Raw genomic sequence first — 12861 nt, 5'->3', positions numbered from 1 at the left:
AATACCTCCATCTTTCATATAGATCTGCAGCTTCCCTCCTCCATCTACCTGCAGCTTTATTTCCATCAACACCTCCATCTTTCCTATAGACCAGCTCCTTCCCGTCTCCATCTACCTGCAGATTTATTTCCATTAACATCTCCATCTTTCCTAAAGATCTGCACCTTCCCTCCTCCATCTACCTGCAGCTTTATTTCTATTAACACCTTCATCTTTCCTAAAAATCTGCACCTTCCCTCCTCCCTCTACCTGCAGCTTTATTTCCATCAACACCTCCATCTTTCCTATAGATCTGCACCTTCCCTCCTCCATCTATTACAGCTTTATTTCCAATAACATCTCCATCTTTCCTATAGACCTGCTCCTTCCCTTCTCCATCTACCTGCAGCTTTATTTCCATAAACACCTCCATCTTTCCTAAATATCTGCACCTTCCCTTCTCCATCTACCTGCAGCTTTATTTCCATCAACACCTCCATCTTTCCTATAGATCTGCACCATCCAGCCTTCATCTACCTGCAGCATTATTTGCATTAACACCTACATCTTTCCTATAGACCAGCTCCTTCCCTTTTCCATCTACCTGCAGCTTTATTTCCATTAACACCTTCATCTTTCCTAAAGATCTGCACTGTCCATCCTCCATCTACCTGCAGCATTATTTCCATTAACACCTCCATCTTTCCTATAGACCTGCTCCTTCCCTTCCCATCTAAAGCAAAGATGGAGGTGTTAATGGAAATAAAACTATTAGTAAATAGAGGAGAGAAGCTAGAGATCTATAACTAAGATTTGTATGTTTATGGATATAGGAAATATAGCTGCAGGTAGCTACAGATCTATAACTAAGATTTATATGTTTATGGAGATAGGAAATAAATCTTCAGGTAGAAACCTGCAGCTTTATTTCCTATCTCCATAAACATATAAATCGTAGTTATAGATCTCTAGCTTCTCTCCTCTATTTCCTAATAGCTTTATTTCCATTAACACCTCCATCTTTCCTTTAGATCTGCAGCTTCCCTCCTCCATCTACCTGCAAATGTATTTCCATTAACACCTCCATCTTTCCTATAGATCAGCTCCTTCCCTTCTCCATCTACCTGCAGCTTTATTTCCATTAACACCGTCATCTTTCCTAAAGATCTGCACCTTCCATCCTCCATTTGCCTACAGCTTTATTTCCATAAGCATCTTCAACTTTCCTTTAGATCTGCTCCTTCCCTGCTCCATCTACCTGCAGCTTTATTTCCATAAACACCTCCATCTTTCCTATAGATCAGCTCCTTCCCTTCTCCGTCTACCTGCAGCTTTATTTCCATCAACACCTCCATCTTTTCTAAAGATCTGCACCTTCCCTTCTCCATCTACCTGCAGCTTTATTTCTATTAACACCTTCATCTTTCCTAAAGATCTGCACTGTCCATCCTCCATCTACCTGCAGCATTATTTCCATCAACGCCTCCATCTTTCCTGTAGATCTGCACCTTCCCTCCTCCATCTATTACAGCTTTATTTCCAGTAACACTTTCAGCTTTCCTATGGACCTGCTCCTTCTCTTCAGATCTAAAGGAAAGATGGAGGTGTTAATGGAAATATAGCTATTAGTAAATAGAGGAGAGAAGCTAGAGATCTATAACTAAGATTTATATGTTTATGGAGATAGGAAATAAAGCTGCAGGTAGATGGCTACCTGCAGCTTTATTTCCTATCTCCATAAACATATAAATCTTAGTTATAGATCTCTAGCTTCTCTCCTCTATTTACTAATAGCTTTATTTCCATTAACACCTCCATCTTTCCTATAGATCTGCAGCTTCCCTCCTCCATCTACCTGCAGCTTTATTTCCATCTACACCTCCATCTTTCCTATAGACCAGCTCCTTCCCTTCTCCATCTACCTGCAGCTTTATTTCCATTAACACCTTCATCTTTCCTAAAAATCTGCACCTTCCCTCCTCCATCTACCTGCAGCTTTATTTCCATCAACACCTCTATCTTTCCTATAGATCTGCACCTTCCCTCCTCCATCTATTACAGCTTTATTTCCAATAACATCTCCATCTTTCCTATAGACCTGCTCCTTCCCTTCTCCATCTACCTGCAGCTTTATTTCCATCAACACCTTCATCTTTCCTATAGATCAGCTCCTTCCCTTCTCCATCTACCTGCAGCTTTATTTCCATCAACACCTCCATCTTTCCTATAGATCAGCTCCTTCCCTGCTCCATCTACCTGCAGCTTTATTTCCATTAACACCTCCATCTTTCCTAAAGATCTGCACCGTCCATCCTCCATCTACCTGCAGCATTATTTCCATTAACATCTCCATCTTTGCTATAGATCTGAACCTTCCCTCCTCCATCTATTACAGCTTTATTTCCAGCTTTCCTATAGACCTGCTCCTTCCCTTCAGATCTAAAGGAAAGATGGAGGTGTTCATGGAAATAAAGCTATTAGTAAATAGAGGAGAGAAGCTAGAGATCTATAACTAAGATTTATATGTTTATGGAGATAGGAAATAAAGCTGCAGGTAGATGGCTACCTGCAGCTTTATTTCCTATCGCCATAAACATATAAATCGTTGTTATAGATCTCTAGCGTCTCTCCTCTATTTCCTAATAGCTTTATTTCCATGAACACCTCCATCTTTCCTTTAGATCTGCTCCTTCCCTTCTCCATCTACCTGCAGCTTTATTTCCATAAATACCTCCATCTTTTATATAGATCTGCAGCTTCCCTCCTCCATCTACCTGCAGCTTTATTTCCATTACCACCTCCATCTTTCCTATAGACCTGCTCCTTCCCTTTTCCATCTACCTGCAGCTTTATTTCCTATCTCCATAAACATATAAATCTTAGTTATAGATCTCTAGCTTCTCTCCTCTATTTACTATTAGATTTATTTCCATTAACACCTCCATCTTTCCTATAGATCTGAAGCTTAACTTCTACATCTACCAATAGTCTTATTTCCACAAACATCTCCATCCTTCTATATGCCTTCGCCTTCTATTCTCCAACTAGCTATAGCTTTTTTTTCCAGTTACACCTCCATCTTTCCTATAGATCTGTACCTTTCTTTACACATCTACCTACCTTATACATTTCCATCTGTCCTATATGCACCTTCCATCCTCCATCTTCCTGCAGCTTTATTTCCAGTAACAGCTCCATCTTTCCTATAAATATGCATCTTCCATCCTCTACCTGCAGCCTTATTTCCATTACCACCTCCATCTTTCCTAAAGATCTGAACCTTCCCTCCTCCATCTATCTGCAGCTTTATTTCCATTAACAGCTCCATCTTTCCTATAGATCAGCTCCTTCCCTTATCCGTCTACCTGCAGTTTTATTTCCATTAACACCTCAATCTTTGCTATATATAGATCTGCACTTTCCCTCCTCCATCTACCTGCATCTTTATTTCCATTAACACCTGCATCTTTCCTAAAGATCTGCACCGTCCATCCTCCATCTACCTGCAGCATTATATCCATTAACACCTCCATCTTCCTATAGATCTGCAGCTTCCGTTCTCCATCTACCTGCAGCTTTATTTCCATTAACCCCTCCATCTTTCCTATAGATCAGCTCCTTCCCTTCTCCATCTACCTGCAGCTTTATTTCCATTAACACCTTCATCTTTCCTACAGATCTTCACCGTCCATCCTTCATCTACCTGCAGAATTATTTCCAGTAACACCTCCATCTTTCCTATAGACCTGCTCCTTCCCTTCTCCATCTACCTGCAGCTTTATTTCCATCAACACCTCAATCTTTCCTATAGATCTGCACCATCCAGCCTTCATCTACCTGCAGCATTATTTGCATTAACATCTACATATTTTCTATAGATCTGCACCTTCCATCCTCCATCTACCTGCAGCTTTATTTTTGGCACACCTACAGTTTTCCTTTCCTACAAATTTGCACTTTCCTGCCTTTATCTACCTATAGTCTTATTTTAATAATCATCTATATCTTTCCTATAAACCCGAGTCTACATTCTTCATCTACCTACAGCATTAATTCCAGCACCCCTACATTTTCCATTCCTATGAGTCTGCAGCTTCCTTTACATATCCACCCACCCCATCTGCCTAAAGTGCTTAACTTTTTCATGAATCTGTGACTTCCTTTCCCTGTATACCTATGGCTTCACTTCTCCATCTAATTACAGCTTTATCTTCCTTTTATCTGCCACTGCGTTGTCTCTTTTACATTAAGACGATATTTTCCATGTGTGTCCAGCTTCCCCATCCTCAGTTCTCTACAGCATTACCTTGCTATCTTTGTATTGCTTCGCATTCTATCTAGACCCCATTCTTCCCTCACTTTACAAGCTTCCCAATCTGCCTACTGCTTCACTTACTGCTTTACTGCTACGCTTTCTCTTTTATGTAAGGGAGATTCCACAAAGTGAGACACTGAAGCAAAAAAAAAATAAAAATGATATAATGAATTGGTTGTGTACTATGAATAATTACTAGAAGATTAGCAGCAAAGAAAATATTCTCATATTTTTATTTTCAGGTATATAGTGTTTTTTCTAACATTGCATCATTCTCCAATATGTGCAGATTACACAACACTGCATTCAAAATGATTCTTTCAGAGCAGTCTGTGAACTAATGACCTCTCCTCTGGCAGAGAAAAAGAAAACAGTTGAGATAATAAAAGTCAGAAGACAGCCCTCTCCAGGACTTTCAAAGTCGTAGAGCTTAATGGCTTTATTGCATAGAGATAACAACTGGAGTTTCTTAACTCTTCCTGTACTGGAAACAATTAGACTGATGTATCTGATCTTAATGTTTTATTTCTTAGCTGTACTACACATACAAATCATAATATCATAATTTTTTTTTTCACTTCAGTGTCTCTTTAAAGTCGCCAGTAATAAAACTTTGAAATAGTCTGACTACTGTCTGCAAATTAGACTGGGAGATAAGGAGAGGAACCGATAGCTTGGTTGGAAGGTCCAAAAACAATATAGTCACTTTACAGAATAGACTTTTCCTGAGTGAAGGTGTTTTTCATTGTTATTATTTACCGTAATCAGTTTTTTTCATTGTATCTATTTATCTTTCTACACCACTTTAAAGCTCATTCACTTACAAACTCAGACTACCTAAAAGTTTACTAGTGCTGCAGTCTATAATTTATAATCTATATCCTTGATCTATAAGCTCTCTACCCATATTCTCACTCTACAGTGCATCTACCTATAGCATCATTTTGCAACTTCTCTATCTAGAGCCTCATTCTACAGTTCACTTACCACTTACCTATCGTCCCATTCTGCCACTCCTTTACCTACTTTGCAGTTGCCTTATTTTTCCACTCCTTGACCTATAACTTCATTCTGCAGTTTATCTACCTGTATTTCTTTTCTACTATCCATCCACCTACATACTAATTTAGCGCAACTGAACCATGACCCTACAGCTTGTTTCCATTAGCCTCATTGTATCACTAATCTACTTAAGGTGCGTACCGCAGCCAGACTTTTTCAAACTAGGTGTCCTCAGACCCGTCCTGACGACAGTTCCACGTGAGTACATGCTGTCGTCAGACTGATAAGACTGATTTTGACTCATCTGCTAGGTGTCAGAATGACCACCCCGTGGGCGGGTCTGATGACCCGTAGTTTGAAAAAGTCGGCATGTTTATGCGCCTTTACAGCCTTGTTCTACAAGCCAACTACCTATACATACAGATTCTACAATACATCTATCTCTCCATTCTGCTGGAAAACAAGGCACTTCTCTCACCCAATGTAGATGTTTTTATCTTCAAATGATGGCCAAGAATGCCATCAAGATGTTCAACCCCAGTCCATCATCCTCCTTCCAGGGATTCTCATATACTTTCTATAGATTTTAATAACTTTCACATTCCGCCCTGTAGTTCCAAGTAAACACATCTCAAAGTTTTGCGGAACCACTTTAGTGCTCCCAAATAAAACATTGGCATCAGGTCCTGTAGGCGGAGATTAGCGGGGATCGCGTGCATCCCGCTGACTTACGGAGCTCCACTCCGTAAACAGCCTGCCAGCCATGATCGCAGCTGGCAGGCTGTTAGGGAAAAAACCCTGTTATTTTAGTTTGTACAGTACTGCGATCTAGCGCAGGGCTGTACTTGATACAGCCCTGTCACTTAGCTATCCCATGGAGTGGCTCACAAACAGATCCCTCTGATCCTAGTGCTCGATCTTGGAGAGAGGGAAGGGGGAGGGAAGGAAATTAAGAAAAAAAATAACATTTTGTTAAAAAAAATACTATTTTAATTAATAAAAAAAAAAAAAACAGCAGCAGCAATCAGATCCCACCAACAAAAAGCTCTGTTGGTGGGCAGAAAAGGAGGCAAGATTCATTTGGCTGCTAAGTTGTATGGCTGAGTAACAAACTGTTAAAGCTGCAGAGTACAGAATTGTAAAAAATAGCCTGGTCACTTGGGTGGTGTAAGCCTGTGGTCCTCAAGTGGTTAAACTCCAGCAAATGACATTTGGGCGGCGCAAAGGGCAGAGCCAGTAGGCTTAACCTGCTGACTTGTAGCGTGCCGCCCCCATGCCCGGACAAGCACGCGACCATGTGCTCAACTGAGCGCAAAACGGCTGTTGTGCCCATGTGTATCTTGCTTCAGTACAGCTTAAGAATATTCTGGCCAGCCATATAAATGAAAATTCCACAACCTGATCAGTGAACAAATATGGTGTCCAGTGTGTGGAAAGTCCTTAATCTATGTTGAAGCAAGTTACCTGTATGGTGATATGATAATGCTTACAGCCATATTCACCAAGGGCAATGCTGTGAAAAGGAATTTCCAGGGATGAGTGAGACCGATTAAGCAAAAAGCGAAATAGTCCCGGAGTCTGTGGACCCCCAGCTGTGTAAGTAGGTTTAACTCACCTAGGCTGCTATGGCCTTTCTAATTTGCTCCACACTGCTCTCCATCTTTTGACACTCCCGCCTTTACAGCAGAAGTTCTGGTTGAGAAGGCAGAAGTGTCAGATGATGAAGAGGATCATAGAGCACAACAGAAAGGAGGCAGTGGCCTAAGTGACTTAACCCCTGCCAGGGGAGGACTGGGACCTTTTGGCCTGGGGGGACAACACAAACTAGAGGCCCGTTTCACGGCATCCCCAGCCCAAAGCCATATCTTTCTTGTGTGCAAATCTTCAAATTGTGATGACTAACAGCCCCAGCCACACACACACACACACTATGTACCTGATGCCTAACCCCATTTCTCCGCACAATCTACCTGTCTGTGTCTGATGCCTAACCTTAAAGGAGTTATCAGGCTTTTTTTTTTTTTAATGAAAATAAGTGCTACTTACCCAGGGCTCGTCCAGCCCCAAGCTCCCAGCATGTCCCTTGCCGCAGCTCTGCAGTCAGCTGTTCACTGCCGCTGCCTCCCAGCCCCCGGCGATGACGTCAGGCCAACTGCGCTTGTGCAAGCGGCGCTGTCAATCACCGCCACATGGACCAGAGCGTACTCTGCAGACGCAGAACTACTGCGCCTGCGCAGTACACTCCGGTCCAAGTGGCGGTGATTGACAGTGCTGCTCGCACAGGCGCAGTACAGGCCGACATCCAGGTCGGACTGGTGCTATCGCCAAGGACTGGGAGGCAGCGGCAGCGAATGGCTGACTGCAGAGCTGCGGCGAGGGACATGCTGGGAGCGTGGGGCTGGAGGAAGCCCCGGGTAAGTAGCATTTATTTCATTAAAAATGCCTGATAACTCCTTTAAACAACCCCCCCCCCCCCACACACACACACACAAACCTACCTACCTGGTGATGCCTAACCCCACTCCTGCCCACCCACCATACAAACTACTTGTCTGACACCTACTCCCCCCCCCCCCCTCCAACTACCTGTTTGACAGTGCCTAACTGCCTGCCTCCCCCCTCCCCTGCCGCCAATCACACCACAAGAAGAAAAAACATTTCCCCTCAGGCCAGGGTCAGAATGGGGATGATTATCACACACAAAAAAACTCAGAGGGCACTGGCCTGGGCAGAGAATTGAATTTGACAGCAGTAGCAGGCAGGCAGCAAAGTGTGAGTAACTCAGTGACAAGAAGGGAGAAGAAGTACAGAAACAAAATTTATAAAAAACACCTTCTCCTCTGGCAACCTGGACCCGACCTCCTCTATCCTCCTGTCTCCTCAGTCCTACACCTCCTCCTCCTCCACAGCAGCAAGCAGCTATAGGTGGCATCTCCAACTCCCAGCCCCAAGAGTGTCCGACTCCTCCAGCCAGGACAGCCAGCCAGCCACTCGTAGCCGCAGCTCCAGGCCCCCAGCCCCCCCAGCACAGAAAGCTGAAGAGTGAGACAGCTCACTCCGACGACACCTCAGGCACAGCAGCACAGGGGAGGACTGTGTCCGACTCCTCCAGCCAGCCAGTCACTCGTAGCCACAGCTCCAGGCCCCCAGCCCCCCCAGCACAGAAAGCTGAAGAGTGAGACAGCTCACTCCGACGACACCTCAGGCACAGCAGCACAGGGGAGGACTGTGTCCGACTCCTCCAGCCAGCCACTCGTAGCCACAGCTCCAGGCCCCCAGCCCCCCCAGCACAGAAAGCTGAAGAGTGAGACAGCTCACTCCGATGACACCGCAGGCACAGCAGCACGTTGCGGGCGGCAATGGCTCCAGGGGGGGTGCGGAGTCAAGCAGTTTCAACCCACCTGGCCGGAGAGGACCTAAGCTATTTGTGTCCTTGTGCCGCTCACATCCACCGCAGGCGCAGCCATGCACAAGGGCACACCACGGCCGGCCGCCTCAGCCCCTTCTTTGATTGGATACTTCAACTTGCCGGGAAATATCGCGCGAGGTTGCGATCCCCACTGCGAACCTGTCACCTGTGGTATGTCTGCGGCCGCTGCGTATAGCAGCGGCCAGCCCTAATTACTTAAGATTCGGGCAGCCCGGGGGGCAATTGCCCCCCGTCCCCCTGGGCCAGTCCTCCCCTGACCCCTGCTATTACAATCCGAAACCCCTGCACACTCCAGGACAATTTTGCTTTTCATGAAATTGAGCTTGCTCATCTGTAGCCATTTCCACTAAAGCACCATCTGTCTACTGGGTTTATGCTTAGAGACTGCGGCTGGGCAATACTGGAAGATAGTGCTAGATGTTGTACTTAGAAGAAGCTTGTTTTGTACCTTTTTAAATTTTGTATCTCATTTACAAATGTCAATCCCTCTCACCTACCTGTAGAGTTGTTTCTGTGTTCCTCTATGTCCAGCTGTAATTGTTTCCTCTCTCCTACCTGATCTCCATCCCTCTTCCTTCCATAATCTGCACTTTATCTTTTATCACATTCCATTGTGTCCCTGGATGAAGAAATAACGTTTGTTTCCCCCCCCATTAACGAATCATCTGATTGACTGTTTGTGGATTGATTTCCCCCCTCCTTTTACCTTTTTTACGTTTTGTTCATTTGGTATATTGAAAGTCTTTGCCATCCAAGGTAAAGAAATGCAGGCATACAGTACTTCTGTATATACAGAATCCATCATGTGGATTTCTTGCAAGTGATATTGTGCTTCAACATTTGCTCCAAACCTATAAAAGATAGTGATACTTTCCTTATTGCTCCAAAAAGACATCTTAACAGTTAATGGCAACTCCGTTTAACTTAATGTACAGGTTAAGGGCTCTGTCTCTGTCATAGGAGACCTGGGTTCAAATCTCGTCTCTTCCTATTCAGTAAGCCAGCACCTTTTCAGTAAGGAGTTTTGGGGCAAGACTCCTTAACACTGCTACTGCCTGCTGAGCACACTCTATTGGCTGCCTCGCAAGCAATTTGAGTCTGACAGGAGAAAAGTGCTATTCAAATATTGGAAATATTATTAATCAAGTGAGGATATTACTACCCCACTAGGGTTCCACGTCTTACCTTTAGATGAGTTTCCCTTAAGAAATAAGTTAAGAAATAACATGAAATGCTGTGGATTTATGTTTTCCAGAATTCTTTGCCCAACTATGTATCTTAATGTTAGTCTGAATTAAATTGCCTGCCCTACCTTAAGATGTATCACTCTTGGGATAAATGGAGCATTTCCTATAGCCAGCATTGAATGTCAGAAAGGGATATCATTTATAGAGCGATCTGACATGGACTCTTTATCTACAGAATGTTCTTCATTTTGGTAACCCTTTGATGCATTTCCCACTTTCCATCAGCACCTCCTTTCAATGACGACATTTTCATTTCTCTGTTAAATTATCTAAATACTAAACTTATTTTGTTTCATTATTTCCCTGGTCAATTTGTAACTGAAGAAGAGAAGCCAAAACCAAAGTGAGTACAATCTCTTATATTGTATATATATTTCTACAGATAAAGGGTGTTTTTTGGTTATGGAATGTTACAATTAAAATAAAGATGATAATATAAAATTATATTAAAATAGTAAAATAATTGAAACATCCACCCATCTGCCGCTGCCCCCCCCCCCCCCATCTGTTTATATTTTTAATTTATTTTTTATTGAACATTTTTAAGTAACAATCGACATACGGTTACCAATCCAAAAATGTAATATGCATTTAGTTTTCCAGCAAGCTGCCCACAGCATTGTAAGTGTGCTTTGCCTTCTTAAAACAGAAGGTATTTGCGATAATTCAGATTTTAGTGTGTAACTTCAGTTACCCACAATGCACCACTGCTGAATATGCAAATTATATCTTTATGCCCCCGAAGCCAGGCTTACATCCAGAACCGCTGGTGTATAGCAAGCCTATAGCTTTAAATTTTACAGAGCCACACTAACCCCACATGCAGACAGCCTGTTTTGGACTGTTGGTCCTCCGCAGTGCATGGCTCTATGGGATAGTGCTTGGACCACAGCATTGTAAGTATCTGAGTCGTTTCCGGTTTGTCTCAGGCAAACAGAGACCAGGTTAACACATTCTTGTCTCCAGAAACAGCTGTACCTCGATTAGCGCAATAATTAATGTCTGGCCCATCTAATCTAGTTGTACTTGAGTATGGTTAAAATAGCTTAGAATGCGTTGGATCAATAATAAAATATACTAGCATTACTGACTGCAGGCATGTTTTCAAATATGGCATGGGATTCCCATTGTGTACAGTACAAAATAACTCATGACTAGTGCATTTCCTACGCTCAGTCTGCGCTGAAGTGTTATTGATGATCTACACAGGAAAGATAAGGAGTGCATAGAGAGATACCATGTAACAAATGAGGGATGGAAGTGGGAACTTTTGTTAAGCACAAATTTAGAGCAGGGGTCAGCACACACTGCAGCTAGCTTACTATCACTATAGTCACAGAGTACCATCTTATGCTGTTCATGCTGGGAATGACACACTGCCAATACTGAAACAATAGTTACTTGACTATTCTGATTATCCAGTGACTTCATTAATTACTGCCTGTAAATCAAAGATCATTTTAAGATCAATCGAAAAAGAGTGGGATTATGGATTATGGGAATTGCATAATGGACGGAACACTCCCATATTCGGTACCTACCACCCCTAATAACTGTATATTTGTGTTACAGACTCACAGCACCTAAAATCCCAGATGGGGAGAAAGTAGACTTTGATGTAAGTATAATTATATTATGGAGGAGTTCTAAAATTATTTCTTTACATTTCTGGTAACCACAGACCATCAGTAATGCAACAGTAAGGCGAGAGCATATTTTCATAAAGTGGCTAAATCAAGGGAGGTGAATGTAGTAGTGGGCAGCATGGAGGTGTAGTGGGTAGCACTCTTACCTTGCAGCGCTGGGGCACCGGTTCCAATCCCAGCCAGGTCAACATCTGTATGGAGTTGGTAGGTTCTCCCCGTGTCTGCATGGGTTTTATTCGAGTACTCTGGTTTCCTCCCACATCCCAAAAAAATACAAATACGGTAAGTGAATTGGCTTCCACACAAATTAGCCCCCTAGACTAGACTGGACATATGACTATGGCGGGGATTAGATTGTGAGGGAAAGTTAGTGACATGACTATATACTCTACAACGCTGCAGAAAAAAATCTGCGCTATATAGTTCCTAAAAATAATAATAGTATATAAGTGACATAAGGAGATTTGCAGGTGGTTTCCAATGTCCCTGCATCTCACCAAATGTTCGAATAACCCTATAGATGTGTGAAAGGCCATTAAAAGAAAATACAGTAGATTACAGATGCAAGAATTGGACTTCAAAATAAATGATTTGTGGCACATCAATAAACCGTCATAGTTCTTGACCTCTCTATTTTATATTCTAATCCACAGGATATCCAAAAGAAAAGACAGAACAAGGACTTGATTGAGCTGCAGTCTCTGATTGACCAGCACTTTGAGGCTCGCAAGAAGGAAGAAGAGGAACTTATTGGATTAAAGGAAAGAATTGTAAGTCACACATTTATAAGCTTCTTGCTCTTCGGAATTCTTACATGTCAGAGAACACAGAGAAAGGTGATGACGTATAATTATGTTACAGATTGCTCAGCCAGCTCATGGTGAACCACAACTCCTAGGAGTGTGTAAGGGGCTAAAAAGGATCAAAAAGCCCTCTTAAAAACATTATGCAAAACAGAAATTTGCATTCTTAAAACAGAAGGTATTTGCAATTAATCAAGTTGGCATGAGCATATGAGGTCTCCCACAATGCTTCACTGCTGAATATGCATAAAGAGCGATTTTCATATTCAGCAGTGATGCATTGTGGGAGACCGCATATGCCCATGTGAACCTGAATAATTGCAAATACTTTCTGTTTAAATAAGGCAAATTTCTATTTTGCATATTATTTTGCAGCCTGCATATACAGTATAATGTAGTTATACCATCTCTACAGTGCACGTGCATACTTTAAATTGTC

The 12861-nt window shown here is 42.7% G+C and overlaps 1 protein-coding gene across 2 annotated transcripts in view; it reads left to right on the top strand.

Moving 5' to 3' along the window:
• TNNT3 (troponin T3, fast skeletal type) overlaps positions 1 to 12861 on the top strand; it is a 66530-nt gene that overhangs the window by 40201 nt on the left and 13468 nt on the right. For both annotated transcript variants that reach the window (XM_068260668.1, XM_068260667.1), the window contains exons 4-6: positions 10298 to 10316; positions 11546 to 11591; positions 12273 to 12389. In XM_068260668.1, the coding sequence (XP_068116769.1) occupies positions 10298 to 10316; positions 11546 to 11591; positions 12273 to 12389 (182 nt within the window). The remainder of the gene's footprint in view (positions 1 to 10297; positions 10317 to 11545; positions 11592 to 12272; positions 12390 to 12861) is intronic.

This window comes from Hyperolius riggenbachi, chromosome 11, assembly GCF_040937935.1.
Source record: "Hyperolius riggenbachi isolate aHypRig1 chromosome 11, aHypRig1.pri, whole genome shotgun sequence".
NCBI classification, from domain to species: Eukaryota; Metazoa; Chordata; class Amphibia; order Anura; family Hyperoliidae; genus Hyperolius; species Hyperolius riggenbachi.
This window is presented reverse-complemented; position numbering and strand designations above follow the sequence as displayed.